Below are 20,850 nucleotides of genomic sequence, written 5' to 3'. Positions count from 1 at the left end.
AATATACTCGAGTTAGCGAGCTGTACAAGTTTAGGTTATCACGAGACTATTATATTAGTCAAAAGCATAGAATCCATACCCTTACCGACATTGCCTGACAACGCTTAGCCGATTCAGTATACTCTACCACGTCTGCCCCATTTTGGAAACTATCTACCTGCCGGACTAATTACCGTCGACAAATGCTGCATGATCTGTTACCACGTATGTTGATTGACTATATAATTCAAGGTATCGACATTAATAAACTGCAGCTTTCTGAAATCATTGCCATGTTCATACGCTGAATCTTTATTATTTTGTGTAGCATATGATCAGCGCTCAATTCGTGCCATGTGATGAAGTTTATTTTGATAAGTTGAATGTTTGTACCACTAACTATGGTTTCATTTTCATTGCTTTACGTTTTGCTTTATACTGACAGAGCTAGCTGCGTCCTAGGACATTGCTTTTTGTGCGTTTCTCGCTGCTGCCACTGCTTGATAAGTTGGGCCAAAGACAACTCAAGCCATGCTTGAACGGCTTTTCCCTTGGCTCGTTTTTCACTGTATAGTGAGAAAAAATAAATAAAGAATGAAAGAGAACAGGAGGGCAATGACATTAGCAACATGGATACGCAAAACAGTTCTATAAAAATCGGTACAGTAGGCAATGAAATCCGAAACATCAATGAGAGAGACAGTATCCCACACCACTGCGTCATCCTGCCAGTGACGAGAGAGGAAGTAAAGAAAGCCTAAAGAGCAATGGGAAAGGAAAAGGCAGGTGGGGAGGATCAGGTGACAGCAGATCTGCTGACGACCGGAGGAGAGATCATGCTAGAAAAACTAGCCACCCCGTATACGCAATGTCTTATGACCTCGACCGTACCAGAAGCAAGTTTTATCTTAAATCATCAAAAATGAGAGCACAAGGACTTGTAAAATTACAGGCCGATCAGCTTACTATCCGTTGCCTGCAAGATATCTACTAAGGTAATCACTAATAAAGTCGGGAACACCTTAGACTTCAATCAACCAAACGATCAGGCAGGCTTTTCTAAAGGATACACCCCAATATTTCAGTTTCAAACTGTCAATCAGGTGAAATAAAAATGCGCAGAATACAACAAGCACGTATATAAAGCCTTTATTTATTACGAGAAATCGTTTGAGTCGGTGTAAATCTCAGCAGTCATACAGGTACTGCGGACTCTGGGTTTAGAAGAAGGCTAAAAATCGCAAGCGTAGCTGTTGTGTTGGTGAATGACTTATCGTGACAGTAAAAAGCCCAGATCCACTAAAGAAAGACTGTTACAATCACACTATTGAATTAATGAAGCAGCCGCAAATAAATATGCAGCTCGAAAAACCAGAAATTCACTACTGAAGTCGAAATTTAACTGGATGCGGGTCCGAGGAAAATAAAACTTTGGTGAAGGCGCGTAACCCAAACACATGTTTGAAGTTGCGGGGACACGTATATACTGCCGGCCTCAAAAGTTTTCAGCATGCGCTTTGTCGGAAAATAAAAATATTGTTGCGCCACCCCGTGACCCAGCCGTCCTGTAACAGCTAATAACGTGTGATCGTTTGCACACACTTTAAGACATTTCACGTGATTAGCGTCCGTCGCTAGATCCAAATACATTTTCCCGCATAGCTGCATCCCGTAACCTGTAACCTTTTTGTGGCCAATATTACTTGCTACATCCGCTGGCACGAGCCAGAGAAGCTACAAGGCATGCAAGAAATACTGTTTTTTTTTTCGAACAGATGCATGCATCCCTTAAACGTCTGCCGACGATATCAAAATGTTCTATCCTTGTACCAGAAACATTCATCATACTGAAATCTAGATTCCGTCGCTTTGCAGAGAGAAACGATCATCCGCCCTGACCCCGTCCACACCATTAAAGTGTGTTGAGGAACGTCGGTCACGTGATGCGCGGTCGCCGCTGCAGAGGGAAGGCATTCCCTCCGACGTGTGTACGTCACTAGGGACATTCTTTACACCTTCATCAGCAAAGGAGTGCGCGAAAATAACGAATACTGGTTCCTCATTACATATCATAGATGAGCGAACTAAGCAGCTAGCGGCCTTTGCATATTCTTTAATCTAAATACTGCGGTGTCAATAACTATATCCACTCCTCTATGCAAGCCTCTGTTCAAGTCTCATGTTAATCGCGAATCGCACACTCACGGTTCTCGTCGTGCTGCACTTCCTGAGAGGATGGTTCTTCGGGCAGATTCGGATCGCCGCTCCCAGGAGCCTCCCAGTGGTCCGGAAGCGCATCGGGGGAACTCCAAGGCAGACTTTTTCTGAGAGTCTCACCAAAGGCTTCGATTGCCTACAATAAACGCGCATGGACAATATTGGCAAGAAGTAATGTTTGCTTTCTAGAGATCAGGGAAGGTGATCGCTGGTGCTGAAGGATTATGGTGCAGCGTAGTTTAAGATTTGCTGTTAGACATCATGATGGGCTGCTCTATTCAAAGTGATTGCCAAAAAAAACTGCCAAATATGATGGTACAAGAAGAGAGAGGTGTGTCCATCTTTGATCCTCTTTTAGTTCCGTCATTTTCGCGCAATTTTTTTGGCAATTAGAGTTGCAGCCTCTGCATTTAAGGTCAATGAAGTTCCAAGATCTTAAATGGTTTGCCCTGCTTCAGAAAGCGCTTCGTACTTGTAGCGTGATATGCGCAGGTTCTACGGGTGACAGAGAAGATTTATAAAACAGGTTAGTGAATAATTCACATTTGATTTCATAGCGGAAATACTTGAAGGAAGAAGGCACATGCATTTCTACCTCTCTCTTCGTTGTTTTGTGATGTCAGCCATCTACCAGCCATCTTTCGATTCTTACACGGTAAAGGTTTTGATAGGAAACATTTCGCTGCGCTTGACAGGGGTGTCTATCTTGCAGTCAAGCATAGCAGTCACGAATCCGCAATATAGCAATATCGAACTCTGCCAGGAGAGCTAGATTCAGTAATTGCGCGCGACAGTTTTGCCAGTTAAAATAAAGGATAAAAGGAAACTATGGGGACGCTGAAGCCACCTTGAAAGGGGAATGCGATAAGAATAAATTGCACATTTAACACTGTTTCTGCTGCAACATCTGCGTGTTTGCATCAGCTTCTTTGAAATTGTCGGTGCACCAACCGCCTTATTCGGATTGCTAGCTGCAGATAGCTGTGCTCAAAACATGGTGGTCCCTTTGCGATAACGTCACAAGGTCACCCGACCACTCTTGGTTAAACAACAGATATAATGACATCTATGGCGGATTCCGCTCCTTACCTAAACATTAATGTCATTGCATTGATATTTGGCAGCATATACTCCTTCAATTAACCGACGCCGTCTTCCGCCTTGCGGTGCCAGTGCTCTATTGCTTGGTCAGTTCATTCTGGGCCATGATTGCGCCTTTTAGAAATAGAGAGCACCTGTCAAAGCACTCTATAAAATGTTTCGTAAATGTCCGTGTATGGTTCACTTACCTCCCTCATTACGTCGTCCAATGCTGCGTCAGCACGCGCGACAATTTCTCGTCCGTCGAAAGCTGGAAAAAAGGATTTCAGGCATATTTTTAGATGCCTAACTATTGAAAGGGTAGCAGCTTTGTTGATAAATTACTTATCGTGGCATTAAAAAGGCCAGATCTCTCTAAAAATGCTGTTAAAATCACACTATTGCAGCACTGAAGCGGTGGCAAATATACATGCATCTTGAAAACCCCGAAATTCACAATAGAAAGTGAAAACTTACAGGATGCGTGTCTGAGGAAAATAATACATTGGTTAAGGCACCTGACCCAAAGACATGATTGGAATGTTTTGGGAAAAGTGGCCACAAGAGCTTTCGGCATGCATGTTCTCAGAAAAAACAAATAGCAGAGGCTTATCTCAGCTATGGCAGGATATATGTAGCCAGAGCTGCAGTTCACCTTTGTTACGCATGCTGTCTAGCTTGTTGTTGTGACTGAATGTTAAGAAATTTAGAAGTATTCGGTTAAACACACTGTTTATTTATTCATTCTTTTGACAGATATAAACATTGCCTATGATCGGTAAAGTAACGCGCAGTTGTCTCAATACTGCTTACACAGTATTTAGACTGGTTGGTTTCTCTCAGATACTCAAGGTCAACGGTCCTTCTTCATTGTGTAGTCAGAATGCGAGGATCGCTTGCTAAATAAAATCAAACTTTTCCTTTATAATATCGACTAAGAGGACCTTGTTCCCTATTGAAATCACCACACCGAGTCGTATCACCTAAGCGTTTATGCACACAGCCGCATCCACACGACCCTACGCGCGGCCGTGGTGGCAGCAGAGCTCTGACGTCATGCGTCTCGCACCAGCTGCCCTTCTCCGGTTGTGCGCATGCGCATTCACGCGCGGCGCCCGCGGGCTTTGTCGGGCGGGCTGGGCTGCTGGCGCAGCGGCGGCGGCGACTCTGACGTCATGCGCCACGCCATTCCTGCTCCTCTCCAGTTTCACGCATGCGCACTGTTGGCTTCACCGGATCATGGCGAAATGCTCGACTGGGTAGCGTAGTGTAGCTCTCGCTACAAAATTACTGTTGCGCCGCTGCACGACTCTGCTGCCCAGTATTAGATAATGACGCGTGATCGTTTCTTTGCACCTTCAGACATTTCACGCGATTAGCGTACGTCGCTAGATCCAAATATTATTTTGCCGCATAGCCGCCACCCGTAACCTGCACCTTTTGTGGCCGATAGTACAAGCTCCATCTGCTGATACGAGTGGAATGAGTGGCAATTGTTGCTACAAAAAAGTGATTATTTTTTTCAAAAACATGCACCCCGAAAACGTCTGCCGCAGATATCATAACGTTCTAGCCACGTACGGGAACCGTTCTCAATACTGAAATGAACCTTCCGCCGCTTTCCAGAGAGAAGCGGGCATCCCGCCCCCGACCCCACCCACACTACTAAAGTGTGTTTCATCGGGGCAGCGGTTAGGAACGTTGGTCCCGTGATGCGCAGTCGCCGCTACATGGGGAGGGAATTCCTTCCGACGTGACTACGTCACAGACGACATCCTTGATCCTTTTCCACAACTGAAGCGTGAGCGGAAAGAACGAACACTGCATCCTTATTACGTATTATATATTAGCGAGGCAATCAGCTGTTGAGACCTTTGTATATTCTTTCCTTTCATTACTGCTGTATCAATAACTATATGCACTTATTCATGCAGGCCTGTGTTGCTGTCTTGTATCAATCGCGAATCGTAAACTTACGTTTTTCGTCCCGCTGCTCCTCACAAGATGCCGAGTTTTCGGGAAAATACGGGCCGCCGCTTCCATGAGCCTCCCACTGTTCCAGAAGGATATATTCGGGCGCAGGCGGGCGTCCGCTCTGAGTCTCCTGCGGTCAGGTGACATGCGGATATACTGATTGTTATAGTGAAGTCTTACATTATATAAAAGAAAAAATGCGATCATAAACGGTTTTTCGTTCAAATGTGCTTTTGTCTAGATTTTATGGGTATAAATAATTTTTTTTGAAAACTGTCTTCGGAAAAAAATCAAAAATGGCGTCTCTGTTCGAACTTGGTGCCAAATGTTCGAAACTACATGAAAACGTAAGGGCGCTGACGAATGGTCTCGAACTATTTTGAAGATGTACTACATGAATCGCAAAGCGACTCGAATACAAGGAAATGCGATCAGCGATCTGAATTTTTCGGATATTCGCGAGTCTCTACAGAATACAAATATTCGATGCGGCTAGGCCGCACTAAGCGATGCTAATTACAGTTATGCACTAGAGGGTAAACTTAAAAATAACGAGGAAATTGACTATAATAGCGCCAGTTAATAATTTATCACGCTCGTTTCGTGCCGACCGCGAACATCGCCGCCATAACCGCTTAGAAGCGATATCTGTAGCTAGCAAAACTATTTTTTATGTCACTTAGTTTACTCGCGAACATCCGGTAGTGAACGTCGTCTCTTCTGTCGTCCGCAATGTCGACCGGCACATTTCATTTTTGCACGACTTTACGATGCGCATAAATACGCAGGCCGGAACTCCGGTTTATATAAAGACGGTTGCTGCCTCACCAGTCAGACTGACGGTCGAAAAGAGGCTAAAGGCATTGAATATTCGCGCGCAGAATCTGCAGGCGCAGCAGCAAACACGGCGTTGGATATGCCGCTGCGACGCTTTCGTTACGCCAGCCGAACGCTCACGAGAGATCGTGGGACTTGTCATGGCGAGCTTACCGCCTTAAATAAGATGTTGAAGCTCAAAACACCCATCCGCCGAAATTTTTGTGCAACATATTGAAGTTCAAACTGGACGTCTTCAGATCTGATGGAATGGGTTTGACCCACACAATTTTTTAAGCGAGCGCCGCGGTGGCTCAGTAGATATGGCGTATCGGCGGATGACCCGAAAGACGTGAGTTTGATGCCGGCCGCGGAGGTGGAATTTATTTAGAGGCGCAATTGTAGATGCCCGTGTACTGTGCGATGTCAGCGCATGAAAAAAATCCCAGGTGGTCGAAATTTCTGGAGCGCTTTACTACGGCGTCCCTCATTTCCTCAGCCTCCTTGAGACGTTAAACCGATATAAATCTAATATAAAAGAAACTTTATTAAGCTTTAACCACCAGTCAAGGCCATAAGGTTAACCATGCAACGCACTTCAAGGTAAAAGAGAGTGTGAAGACGAAATGTTGTCCTCACCTCATTGGGCTCGACGGCCTTGGCTTCATCTTGTCTACTGGCAACACCTTGGACGAAATGCATAAGGACATGAATAAGGTGTGGTAAAAATCGCAGACGCAAATTCTAAATGTCAGATGCTTACACGAAGCTGTTTGCACTAATCACACCCGTGAATTTATCAGCTCTAATGACAAAATTCGGCCCCTCGTGTTATGAACGCGTCAAGCGCACCACCATCTGTTGATGGGCCGAGATCGTTGCAACATTACGGAGCTATATCTGTCATTCCTATATCGCGGACGTTAGGGCAGGATTTCTTAGCTGCTAAAGCATGCCTTCCTGAGGCCATTTTTATGCGATAAATTTAGAAGCCTAAAAAAATGCGCCCTCGGTCTTAAAGTTCGCTGACTAGCTGTGTAAAAGTGGTGTCACCGGGCCGGATGTTGGCATTGGCTGGACAGAAGTGACGTCACTACACTAGAAATTACGCCACTGCCGATAGAGGCATCACCTAACGCCATCACATTATCAACACTATGTGATTAGGGGTCGCTGTGAATTATTTTTTACACAATGCTGCAGACATTTTAACCGCGTCCAGGAAGGAAGGGTACAGAACAGAAAGAAATTGTTCACATCTGCCATCACAGCAAGCCTTTGAATAACGGTAAAAGACCTGCTTACACAATGTAAAGGGGAAGGCCACGTTAAAATAGGCACAAAAAATAAAATATAAAAATTTCCTTGATAATATTCTGAAGGATCTTTTCATTACCTAACTTTTAAAATGAAAATATTCTACTCCCTCAGCGTTCATAGAAAAAGCAAAACGAATGATTTTATTGTGCAAAGTTTGAGGTTACGCTTTACTTGAGCTGATGGCAAGCGCTGTATAAAAACTGAATGAAGCGAATGGGGGACCTATGCGTTTTGTCATTTATTAGCTGATAGGAGATCTTTACAACAAAGACTAATAGGTTTATTTTGAGTTTTTGCCAGTGATAAATTTGGGGATCCAGTTGGGGATCCGTCGGCTTAACACAGATACGCCTGAAGATTAGCTCAATACTGCACAAGCCCACTAGCCGCCACGAACCACGGACAATCCTTCACGAAACAAACGGTGTCTAGACATACTTTTCTAAAACTGCTGTACTGAGGCAGTGAAAAGCATTGCGCTTGAAAAGCAGTGGGCGTAAACTCATGGCTACCAGCTTTTGTTTCTCTGTGCGAGTGGTTATATGCTGCTTGTGCTGGAGGCCCAGTCTTCGCCTCAAAACACAGCAATTCTAGTAAAGATGCCCAAAGAAGTAACTGCGCGCACACAACTCGAGCTTTCAGTGTCCATTACCGATAATACTATATAGCTGCTAACAATTACCACAGTATTCCGGGAGGGCACCATGCTCATTGGTGCTCAAGCGCAGATTTTTTATGCCTTGCGAGAGTGCCCTATACGCATCGCCGGCGATGAAGAGTGCCTTTCTTTTGATGCTTTCATTGCTGGCATCTCCTTGGAGTCGATGTGCTAGAAAATATAGGTTTATGAATAGATATTAGGCTCTGTTGCGCATTATAACCGAGTTTATGGTTAGTCCTCTATTACATCCACCTTGCCTGAAAACATGGAATATCGTGACCGCTGTTGTTACAAGCACATCTTCCTATTGATCAGCTCAAGTATATGAAGTACACAGGAATTAAGGATGTCACGTCACATAATATTGACAATTTTTGTTTTGCAGCCAGCCAAGCAAGTGAGCCTGTTCTATCCTGTTTTTTTTTTCGACCCAATAATACAAAATGCATGAATCTAAACGCTGATCTGACCGTCACGCCACGTAGAATAGAGAGAAGGACGGTCAAAAAATGTACAAAAGAGGAGAAGATAGATAGAAGATAGGAGAAGGAGGCGCTGCGTTGCAGCACGTGTGGCGGATGATACAAGCTGCGGGACCAGTGTTTTTGGCTAGCAGTCAGAGATTATAGTGACCTTCCGCAATAGTACTGACAATGATTACGCTGACGGTGATGATCTATATGATCGTTAACAATATGTGTAAGATTACTATGTAGACTAAGTCAACGATTATGGGGTTTGAAAACAAGCGTTTTGCTATTACCTCTTGCTTTTTTAGCCCCTTCATAGACAACGCAAAGCAATCAGCGATTATCGGGTTATATGTTTCAAAAACAAGCTGACTAAATTTCCTCCTTTGACAATAGCCGGCTCAATAAATCTGGCGACGAGCACTAAATGCGTTCATTAAAAACATAACGCGAGTTCCTCATGGGAAAATAACTCAGAAACGATGGGCTGCAGGCCTCCTTACGCGCATGCGATGCAACCACACAAGGGCTGCGGCCTGGAGTACCAGGAGGAGAGCGTTTCGTCAGCCGCACTATTCGGTTCTGACACCGATTTGCTAGTAGCGACGAGGAGGAGAGTTCTTGGAGGATGCAACTCCTCGCCCAACGGAAGGTCAATGCGTCATGCGGGTTTGTGGTTCTCAATGGCATTGGTTTAATCCCTCATTTCAATACGAAGCCTTCACTTGACATTACGTCAGAGGGCTTGCTGCTACGGCGGCTATATTTATCAACCGCTGGGCTGCCCCGCGAGTTTCGACATTCCAATAAACATGCGCGGGCTGCGACCGACTCCTATCTTCTTTTAAATCTGTAACGTTAAGACGCTAGATTAGTGGAGAACCCTGCCTTGTAGTTGGCGGTGACGGGTTCAGAAAATCCGGATTAGTCGAGAAGTCCGCGAAGAAGGGGCCGCTGGATTTAAAACGAATAAAGAAAGAGAAAGGCAGGGAAGTAAACTAGGCAGCGCACGGTATGCCACCCTACACGTGGGAAGGAGAAAGGAGGAAGAGGTAGAAAGGGAGAGAACAAAGGAAGATTCTCACTTTTCCGCATGTCCGACGAATAAAAAATTTGATAAAGGTGATCATAAGGTCGCAACATTACTCAAGCATCATTAGGACGAGTAGGACTGCACATTTAAAAAAACAATTGGGTAATTATATGGTAATCAAACCTGCGACCCTTGGTTCGCAAATCAGACATGTTGTTGCTAAGCCAATGAGGCACTTTTTTTTCTTTATTGCATGGAAATAGATCCGAAAACAAAAGTCTAATCATGCTTGCGCCCCAAAACATCAGGCCACAATACACCTGCACGACCCCACCTTCCAAAACATAAAAAATCTGGGAGGCATATACATGCATCCAGAAAGGGAAGCCAGCTAGGCGGCTCCTCCAGGGTAGCAATACTCCCCGCACCAAAGTGCACTGCTCACGAAACAAAGATTTCGGAGACCATGGTGATTCGGTGCGGCGGTCCATCAAGCTGCCTTTCCTACGACTAAACGGTCCTAGCAAAATAATGAGATCACATGGCACAACACAGTTTTTCTACATAGGCAAAAACGGACACTGTATGCTGTGATGTCGACGTCCTTCTTAATTGTTATTTGTAATATGTCCCAGAAAAACATAGCATCAATGCACAGGATAAAACAATGGCCAAATGCCTCTGGTGTATTGCACAGGCAGCAATTCACCGTCCATGGCGCAAGCATCTCCTTTGCATGAAGTCATGCCTTCCTAGGCAGCATGTGTTCTGTTTAAAGAATATTTTTACACCAGAATTAATGCACATTCGCAAACACGTTCTAAAACACGGGCGTCAAGAAACTCCAGAAAAGGTTGCTGATACAACGGTACAGGACACAAATACTCTGTAAATGCCTGAATAATCTGCCTTCATGAGAGGATATACAAGTAGACTAAAGAAATGCGCACAGTGAGGAAATTGAGTTGTCTAACTTCCTTAAGGTATCTTTATAAAAGCCCCTCACGAGTTCGTCCAATCGGTGCCAATAGAAAAGGCAAATCAACATAGGGACGCCTGATAAGCACAGCTACTAAAAAAGGCAGGTTTGCCGATTTGAAAATTAAAAAAAAAAACGCGAAACAAGCTGATGCAGGAATAAGTGAACAAGGACTATTGTACCAGGGTTTATAGAAAGAAATATGTTAGTTCGATGCATGGGTTCTCATAGGGAACGCCGACGAATGTAGCAGTTATTCTGTGCATCACCTCCACTTTCTTCCTAAAACAGTGGAGAACCTGTAGCACATAGGCAAGTTCTGTGCAAAACAAATTGCTCCCGACTCGAGCGCGAGCACACACTGTCATGTCCCTACCCATCCAAGCCTGACATTGTCGCCTCATGGAGAATATCTTCATGATTATCCAGACTATCTGCAGTAGGCTTCACTTTTGCGCATTTGTTGAAAACAAACCCATAGGTAGTGAAGGGTCCCACAGTCCCAGGTTATGTCCCCAAAAAGGCCTGGCGTTGCACCCCCAATGACTGAACCAAAACTCTTTGGATTTATTTAAATTAAGAGCCGCACCTGATACCTCACCAAACGGTTCAGTCAAATGCAATGGCTTGAAGGCGACATCATCTGCATCAGATAAAATAATAATTTAACATTGCGCAAGGGAGAAAACAGGGGTAGTTGCGCTGTTAGTATTACTGAAGCAAACGAGTTCAAGATTATAATTAAAGTTACTTGTCAGGTCTCATCCGATACTGTCTTCAAAACTGAACGTTCTGGAGGTGAGAAGCAATATACGGTGTGCTCCTAGGCTGTTCGAGCTAAAGTGATTCCTTCACGATCACAGCGACGTAATTGGCGGACGTCATAATCCATTTGTAGTCTGATGAACTTAGTTATGTGAATGAACTCTTATGTATTAACTCTTAGGCTGTACTTTTCATTTATTGAACACGAGCGATCCGTCCGGGTATCTTATATCAATTATCGAGTGCGGATAAATGTAAAACTGCCCTTAGTGCAATGTCTCGAAGAATTTCAGCTGTTCAGACGTATCTAAGGGACACGTAAGCATAGCGCAGCCACGTCTGACTTTCTCCAACCCTGCCAGAGCAGTGCCTCGCATACCGCCACTAGAACCGGAGGGAAAGCGCGAAACGAATGTTATGCGTCCACTCTGACCTACGTAGCTTCGTGGGAGTGACTATATAGCAGGCTCCGCAGACGCCCCGCGTTGCTTGGATTCGTCTACACGGCCGAGAATCCAAGCGTCGTAGAGCCGCGAGATATTACATCTTTACACATCTACTGACTGGCACTAGCTGCACCGATGGCCCGCTAAAATTCTTTATTGCTACCAAGCACCAAAGTGATAAATTTTAAACGACGACACGACACTAGTAGGACGCACACAAAGACGCTCTAATACTGCTAGCACAAAAGTTCGCATTTATGTCGAACGCTGAGAATTATGCCTTGCTTTTTCAGCAACACACCTCGGCGTCTGCGGCCATGTATATTTATGAAAGGATTGCATGTTTAATATGTCTTATCATGTCCTCAGTACAAGTATGCGCGGTTCCGCTGCGTGTCGAGAACTGTCACTTAAGCCCTATACAGCTGTGGCAGGTCCGATGACTCTGCATTGTGTTTGTACCTGGCGCTGTGATGTATTATTATCAGTATAATATTAGCTGCCCATAATATACCGATTAGTGGCAGTCAGTGGTTGTCCAGATAGAATTTAAGCTTAAGACGCTGCTGTTTAGCAGAATACATTCGGAAACACACTGCATCATTTGGCGCAGAAAATGCCCTGATCCTGTGATTAACCTCGTCCTCATAGCCTTAGCCGCCTACCTCCCGCTTAGTGATTACCAGGAAGGGCTCGCAGTCGCAACAAGCCGGCGTCTAGTGCATTGCAACGCCCTTCAACATTGCATCCTGAAACAACTGCATGGCATGGCATGGGCAGCAGTTCCAACCGTTATAACCATTATATCACTGCGGCACTCGCATTGCAGGAATGCGAAAGCAATGACGCCTCCTCGCCTCTCTTTGTGCCTCTTTTCCCCTGTTTGCCTAAATTTTCATGAATGCCAATTTTTATATTTGAAACTTGGCGCCACACTTGGTTTTCAAATTTGGCGGCACGCTTTGCTTCGTCCACACTTCCAGTTTTTTAAAATTTGGCACCACACTTAAGCTCCGCCCACTTCCTGTGTTTTCAAATTCAGTGCCACTTCTTCCCCGGCCCTGCCCACATTGTGGAAATCTTCAGCTAAATAAATATTACTCCACATGCGCCTCATGATTTCCACTGCGAGATTTTTTGGTGCTCTACATAATGCAGCCATTATTTTTCTTACAGCTCCATTCGTTCGAACGCTATCGTGAGAACAAGCTCCTCGTGACACGAAATCGCAAACATGGCCATACAAAGCGTAGGCGTTAATAAAGCCATCAGCAGCGAAGTGTCACATGAGTTGCGCTGCGTGGCGCCAAAAATGTGCTGAGGCGAAGCATTGAAGTCTGGACACTACACGTACAACGGACGCAGGAGGCACCGTTTCTTCCGCGTCGCGCCAGCGTCTCGTCTACCGGCGTTGTCGCTCGAAGCCCACTGGAGAGGGCGACCAAACACGTGAGGTCATTGGGACCCCTCCAGAGGACGATGTCCGCATATCATGGACAAAGCCACTCAATTATCCTCTGTGCGTAATTATCATCCTGTTAAGCGGCAATGGAAACCTACTGCAGAAGCAAGGGGAACAATAGGGCAAGGATCGCAAGGGCGGTGGTGCCGTAACACCTATGTGGATTGGTCTGCAAGTCGCTGCCGACGCATGGCGAGACATTCGTTTTCACCAGTCTTCACCTACGAGGTATTTAAGGTGCCGACGCTGACACCTGGCCTAGCCAGATATCTGAGGCTCCCTGCGTCGGCTTGCTCTAAGCGCCGGAATTACGCCTCCGGCGACGCCAGTAGCCGAAACGCTGATGCGACTCCGAAGAAACGCTCCCTTGTGGTTCGGACTTGAAACCCGCGGCGGTTAGAACAAAGGCCAAACGCCAATTTAAGGCTGCGATGAACGACACTAACCTGCAGGAGCAGCAATTAATTATTCGGTGGGAAGTCACTATAGCGCATGCTTAATTATGGCATATATGCATGCTTATGCGTGTGGGCTCCATCAACGCAAGCGGACACCTCACCAGCGCCTCAATACAGCTTTTTAATGTCTGTTTCTATCTCGATGAGGGCACTCGAGGTCAAGGCGCCGAACGATAAACGGCTCAAGTCCGTTACACTATAATTTCACACTACAAAGCGCTCGTAACTCCGCCAGTTCGACAAAGCAACCGTCACCCAATAATGTTAGGCAGCACCATTAAAATGAAATACAGCAAGTTCAAAAGCAATGCTGACAAGCTAGCACTCATCTGCTCGACCATAGCGGTAATCATCATTGTTTGGGTTCACGTGCACCCGCCGTGAAGACAAATGAATTTTTGCACAAGCGTTTACCGCCTGGGCGCGGTTTTTAATGGGCATATATAGCATTTCACACCACATTGACCGTAAACAAAAGAAGTCCAACACACAGCTTGAAAAGTTTCATCGCGGTGTCCTTTATATATCCCACAAATGAAACAGGCTGCTAAGCCATAATGTTAAGAAAATCAAGTAGGAAGAGCCAAACGAGCTTATGTGAAGTGATAGCGACAGGGCCCCGGGACATGCAAACAAGATGAGATACTTCCGCGCCCAATCTCCCGATTAAAGCAAACAGTTTCGATGCAGGCGAAATTGTAGAGGCCCGTGTACTGTGCGATGTCACTGCCCGCTAAAGAAGTCCAGGTGGTAAAAATTTCTGCAGCCCTTCACTAGGCGTCCCTCATAGTTTGAGTCGCTTTTGGACGGTAAACCTAATAAACAAGACCAGGCCACACAAAACCAAACAAGCTTGTAGGACGCTTAAGCTTCGTCTTTAAGAGTGAGACGCGACAGCCTGTCGCAGCGTTGCCGAGTAAGTAGTACACGGAACGGAACGCCGCCGCCCGTCCGGCGCGACACGTGGCCCGTTGGACTATTTAAGGAAAGTACGCCTGTCTCACAAATCTCGGCGGAAGTCTGAACTGGGCCGTAAGAGAAAGAACATGAAATGAGCAATTGCTTTTAATGAAAGGAAATCACGCCTGACACGTTTCTTGATGGACACCGCCGTAAGAGAAGCAAAACTGGACACCGCGCCGTAAGGGAAGCAAGAATCGATCTATTGATCAATCAATCAATCAATCAATTGAACGACCTTTCAAGCAATCCGTTCATCAAGCAATCCTTAACGCTGTCGCGTTAAAATCCCTTTCCTTACGTCGCGGTTCAGAAGTCCATTGAGATGCGTCATTCTTCGCTCACGGCCAAAGACACCGACGCCGACGACACCGGCTTTCTTTGACACGAGCTCCTTAAAGCTGTTGCATTAAAACTGCCAGTATCACCGACGCGTTCGCTCTTGCCAGTGCTCGGTAAGGTCAAGCGAGCGTCATGCGCGTTCGAATGCAGCTGCTCTCTGCCCTTCACCCTCTCTCAACTTTTCCTCCCCTGTGCTTGCATTCGCTCATGCTCGCTTCTTTTGCACTTTTACGCGCCGCGCAGAGGGATACAGGGAGTGGAGGGCTGCGGAATAATTTTGACCTCATGGCGTCTTTTAACATGCACTGACATCAAAGGTGAGCCCTCCACTACTGCACCTCTTTCTCCTGTTCTTCTTTCACTACCTCCTTTATCCTTTCTCTTACGGTGCGGTTCCGGTGACCACCGAGATATGTGAGACAGTTACTACAACATTTTTTCCCCAAAAACCAATTTTTATTTTAAGGCAGCTGAGAATCAAGCGCTTGCAACTGACGTTAGCGGGTATTAACGCGCGTCGAGACAGAATGCCTCGACTTGCTAGGACATTCTCGATGAAAGCACTTAAGAAGCAACGGCCCCGTGCAGGAACCTCAGCAAGGGACGCTGCGCATAAGCAACATGCGCAGGTTGGCGTCTCTACGACGGCAAAGAAGGTTCGTTGACAGAACGTCCTTTACCGCGTTCTTGCCTTGCAGCGTTCAAAGCGAGGAAACAACTGTTAGTCGCCGATAGGAAACAGGCGACTCCAGGTCCTCGAAGTTGGTTTACGGGGGTTTAACATTCCAAAGAGAGTCAGACTGTGAGGAAGGCCGTAGGGAAGGGGTCTGGAAATTTCGACCACCTGTTTTTTTTAACTTGCACTGACATCGCACTCTACTGGCCTCTACGATTTTATGTCACATTTCGCTGGAAGATAAATTCAATAGGCCTGTTCGCGCTTGACACATAAAGGACAGATGGGATGTGCGTCAATATCCCGAGGTTCTATCACGCAAATGTGATGCAATAAAATTAATTAAGCTCTCCACAAACACGGGCAAAAAGAGTCCGCATATACGACGAGCGCTCACATTTTTCGCTTCAGGGTTGTGCACTGGTCGTATTTCACCCCCCAAAATAATTTCCCTCCGCGCAATCCAGCCAGGAAGTCCGCAAAATCTTTCTAACAGAAACACGTTTTCGCTATCCGCAGAACGCTTCGGTATCGCATTTTGGTGCGGCCAATCTGCAACCCGCAATAAGATTTTGTTTGCAAGGCGACTCAGGCGCAGCTGTTCACGTACTTTCCAAGAAAAAATGAGGTTCCTGGTGCAGCCAGAGCGCAATTATATGTGTAGTCGTAACTAGTATTTTTGAACAACTAGCGCACATAAAGAACAAGTAGAAAAGGTGCAGACTTACCATTTGTTGCCATTGGAGTGCGATGCTCCTCGAGGTGCCAGAGGCACTTCTTGAAGTGCAACGAAGTCACAAACGCTCGTTGAACAGCTCAACACCGAAACGTGTCACCCGCGAGAGAGAGTTGAAAAGGATGCGTCCACACGTGGGCATTGGCCTGGGAGAGGCTTGGACGCTACCATGACGATTCTCTGAGGGAGGGGGGTGGCTTGCGAGAGGCATGGACGCTACCAAGACGATTCTCTAAGGGGGGCATGTAAAACTCGGGGACAGCTTTCTATGGCTGTGATGGAAGTTGGGAACCCGTGCCGCCAGGTAACAGGCCGGCGTATGTGGCTCTCGATCGCATGCCGAGCGCGCTTGTGAAAGGCGGCGTTTCGCGCTCCTAACTTCCACTTAATATCCATAGAAAGCTGTATCTTAGTATAAATAGTTAAGAGCGCAGATGCACGTGTTCTTTCTTTGGTAAAAGAGACGAACGCCATCGGATGCTCACATAATAATAATAATAATAATAATTCGTTTTTGGGAAAAGGAAATGGCGCAGTATCTGTCTCATATATCGTTGAACACCTGAACCGTGCCGTAAGGGAAGAGATAAAGGTGGGAGTGAAAGAAGAAAGAGTTGCCGTAGTGGAGGCCTCCGAAATAATTTGGACCACCCGCGGGTCTTTAGTGTGCACTGACATCGCACAGCACACGGGCGCCTTAGGCGATTAGCCTCCATAAAAACGCAGCCGCCTCGGTCGAATCCAGGAACTCCAGATCTGTAGCCGAGCGCCCTAACCATTGAGTCACCGCAGCGGCTATATGTAGTAAGCGGATTCGGTGCATGACTCCCGACAGAGCCTGACAAGTTAGTGGAACTCAGAAGGAGAGACGCCACCGTCTGTTCCTGTGCACCTTACTCGCCGCCGCTCTGCTGCCTTGAGAGGTGGCCATTATCGCCTCCCGCTCCTTGTTTTTCTTACTTTTTTTTCTCGTCCCGGGTCGGCTCCCCGTAGCTGCGGGGTGGGCGGCGGGGGACAGCGCGTTTTCTTTTTTATTGGTTCCCCTTTTTTCTCTTTCTCTCTCTTACCTAGTATTCTTTGCCTCCGTTTGTTTATTTTGTTCATGTGTGGTACATGTGTGCCAGTGGTAGTGGTGGTGCAAACTTTACTACATGCAGGGGAGTTTAGGACGCTCAGGTCCTTGGGCCCCCGCACGGCCCCACTGCACTGAAACGTTGATGTCCCGGAGGCTCATAACGCTGGCAGCCCGGCCTGTTGCGATGGCTTCCTTGGCCGGGTCCTCGGAGCGCAGTAGGGTCTCCCAAGCCTCCCAAGTGGTAAGGTGCTCCAGGCCCCGCGGGGGAGGATCCATTGGGTAGGGGAAAAGGACATGATCGAGAGTGGCTTTGGGGTGGTGACAGAGGGTACAGGAGGGGTTTGCGTGGACTTGGTGATAGCGCGAGCGTATAGAACGGGAGGTTAAGGTCAACTCCTTAAGAAGAGGGAGAAGATCCCTGTAACCGCAGTCTTGAGAAAGGACAGGCTCTGTCCGAAACGTCGACTCAAAATAAATCTATGGCTAAATGAAGCGTTTTCAACTTTGCATATATATATATATATATATAGGAAAATGCGGGGCTCGTTAACCATGTGAACAGACCAACAGCCACAGAAACCAAAGAGCATAGGGTATCTTTATTTAGGTTTTGCGGGGCTAACCTGTTCAGAATATTATTAAATATTTTACTAATAATTCGGAGGTCGTCGTGGGCTCGGGTCCTACCGGTCGCATGTGGTTGTTTTTTTCTACTTTTCTAATCAGTATGTACCTTTCCGCGAACAAATATTTGCCAATAATCTCCATTGATCAACGCTACAACTAAACAAAAATGGTTGTGGTTTATCTCCACTATACTAGCCACAGCTACAAAGCGAAAGCTTGGTTTGGCTGTGGTTTCACTTCGTCAGGTGGTCCCTATCATTTTCCCTATGCTTTGCATGTCCAGCAATGTCTTTGGGATCGTCAGACTCGGACCGGCGCCGCCGGTACACTGTCTCAACCGACGGCTTGGTATATATGGCTATATCTTAAATTGATTCGCGAATGCGAAATCCAATAAAGAGCCTTAGATAAGTTTACTCCTTTGCTATCGACAAATTCGGATACCAACTTGTACATCACGAAACGGCAATTCGTTTGGCACCAATATCCCTATGCAACGACCGGTTGGCTCGCCACGGCCATCGAAAGGTCGCCCCTCATTACGGTTTCGAGGACCAAGGGTCGCCTTTACGAATCCCTCGCACAAGCCAGAATTCAACTCGACTAAGAACTCTGTGCTCAGTTTCGCGCTAGTTTCTTTGACATCGTTCCAAACTCTCTGTGCCAAACGGAAGGTCCATAATTTCATCACAAATGATGACTTCAAGTGGCACCAGTCTCGGCCCACGCTCGTATTCATACGGTGCATATACAGCGAAACGCCAGCCGCGTGCTGCAATTAGGAGAAAGATAAGAGAGCAGCGGTTGTGGTCAACGATGGTTGGGGTTCAGCTGAGCAAGTGGACAGGCCCCTGCACTTTCCTTTTTATTTTTTCTGCCAGCAATAGCAGAGAGAGTGAGAGAGAAACATCTTTATTTCCTTTCATTTCATTTATTCTACCCTCAAGGCCCGAGGGCATTGAAGAGGGGAGTGGTTGTATACAGGGGTTTAGTACAAGGCGTTTGATTTCTATTTATACAGTGATAGCTAAGGCGGAACAAAGACGCTGATGGTCGAATATGAAGGCTGTACTTCCGGGAAGGTGGTTCCAGTCCTTTGCTGTTCGTGGAAGGAAAGACTCAGCGGCGCATTTTGTTTTAAAGAAACGAATGCCGATTTTATGCGCATGATCAACTCGTGATGAAACATATGATGGAGGAAGTATAAGATCGCGGTGCAGTCTGGGGTTATGATACATTATTTTATGCATTAGACAAAGGCGAGCGTGCTCTCGACGGCTAGCAAGAGATGGTAACTGTAATGTATTCTTCATAGAGGTTATGCTAGCGGTACGGTTATAGTTCTGAAGGATGTAACGCGCCGAGTTATTCTGAATTAATTCGAGGGAACTGATCAAGTTTACCGTGAAGGGATTCCAAATGGAGGCAGCATATTCCTACTTACTACGGACGACAGATTTATAGAGGAGAAGTTTCAAGGAAGTGGGGGCAGAGAGAAAGTTACGGCGAAAGTAGCCGAGGGCGCGGTTGGTGTTGTTAATCATTGAATTGATGTGAAAAGACAAAGTTAGATGACTTGCTATGTGAACGCCTAAATAGCGGTATGAAGACACTTGTTCTAGTTCGATGTTATCTAGATGATGAGAGGTGGGGTGTATAGAAATGCGTGACACACGTAGTACTTTACATTTGGTTTTGTTTAGTTCCATTGACCACGTATTACACCACTCAAGAATTCCATTAATGTCTTTTTGCAAAAGAAGAGAGCCGTTAGGGTCGTTAATTTCACGAAATATTACACAGTCGCCTGCAAATAAATGAATGTGGGAGGAAACGGAAATAGGAAGGTCATTAATAAATATCAGGAACAAAAGGGGCCCAACGACAGACCCCTGTGGAACCCCAGAATGCACGGAAGTGAATGGAGAACATATGTTATTAGCCATTACAAACTGTGTTCTATTACAAAGGAAATATTCTAACCATGCTAAAGCATTTGGGGGAAGATTTAGCTTGCTAAGTTTAAAAAGAAATAGTTTGTAACTAACCTTCTCGAAAGCCTGGGAGAAGTCTAGAAAGATACAGTCCGCGCATGAACGACGATCCAGAAAAGCGTGAAGTTTGTGCGTGAAGGTAAGTAACTGCGTCTCGCACGAGAATAATTTGCGAAAGCCGTGTTGAGCGTCAGTGAAGAAGGAGTTAGATTCGAGAAAGGTAACTAAGTTAGTGTATAGGATGTGCTCAAAAATTTTGCATGATATGCTGGTTAGTGATATTGGGCGGAAATTAAGAGGGGAATTAGTACTACCTGACTTGTGCAACGGAACCACTTTCCCGATCGTCCAGTCCGCTGGAAGCACTGACGTCTCAAGTGGCTGCTGGAAAATTTTGGAAAGGATGATTGAGGAATAAAGTTTAGTACTCCAAGAACTTCGCGTTAATTAAATCTTTTCCAGGGCTTGTATAGGTCTTAAGATTTTCTATTAATTTTTCTATTCCTAGGGACTCGATGGATATTGCATCCATGATTGAGAATTGGCAGTCCTCCACTGTAGGAAACGTGACGTTGGAAGAAAGAACAAAATTGCGACAAAAAGTTTCATTTAAAATTTTATGGCAATCAGTATCAGCATTAGTTGAACCGTTTTCATCTAACAATTTAATTGAATGATTTCTATTGGGTTTAATGGCACGCCAAATTTTTTTGGGATCATTTGTGAGCATGTTGGGCAGTGTGTGCTGTAAAAAATGATCTTTGGCGTTTTTCATTGCCG

At 45.8% G+C, this 20,850-nt stretch overlaps 1 protein-coding gene across 1 annotated transcript; it reads right to left on the bottom strand.

Annotated features, from left to right (window-relative positions):
* Window positions 1–699: 699 nt before the first annotated feature.
* On the bottom strand, window positions 700–16,460 carry LOC144128116 (uncharacterized). The gene is made up of 6 exons (XM_077661205.1): window positions 16,367–16,460; window positions 6,706–6,752; window positions 5,254–5,380; window positions 3,486–3,547; window positions 2,185–2,332; window positions 700–704 (listed from the first exon to the last, which is right to left on the bottom strand). Exons 1-6 carry the CDS (start codon window positions 16,377–16,379, stop codon window positions 700–702), a joined length of 402 nt encoding a protein of 133 aa, XP_077517331.1. The 5' UTR covers window positions 16,380–16,460.
* Window positions 16,461–20,850: the final 4,390 nt, after the last annotated feature.

This window comes from Amblyomma americanum, chromosome 1, assembly GCF_052857255.1.
Source record: "Amblyomma americanum isolate KBUSLIRL-KWMA chromosome 1, ASM5285725v1, whole genome shotgun sequence".
Taxonomy (NCBI): domain Eukaryota; kingdom Metazoa; phylum Arthropoda; class Arachnida; order Ixodida; family Ixodidae; genus Amblyomma; species Amblyomma americanum.
This window is presented reverse-complemented; position numbering and strand designations above follow the sequence as displayed.

Coding starts and splice junctions, on each gene's coding strand:
- LOC144128116 (XM_077661205.1), bottom strand. Junction 3,548..5,253: donor GGAGCAGCGGGACGAAAAAC/GTAAGTTTACGA, acceptor CCTTTTTTCCAG/CTTTCGACGGACGAGAAATT. Junction 2,333..3,485: donor TGGACGACGTAATGAGGGAG/GTAAGTGAACCA, acceptor CGTTTATTGTAG/GCAATCGAAGCCTTTGGTGA.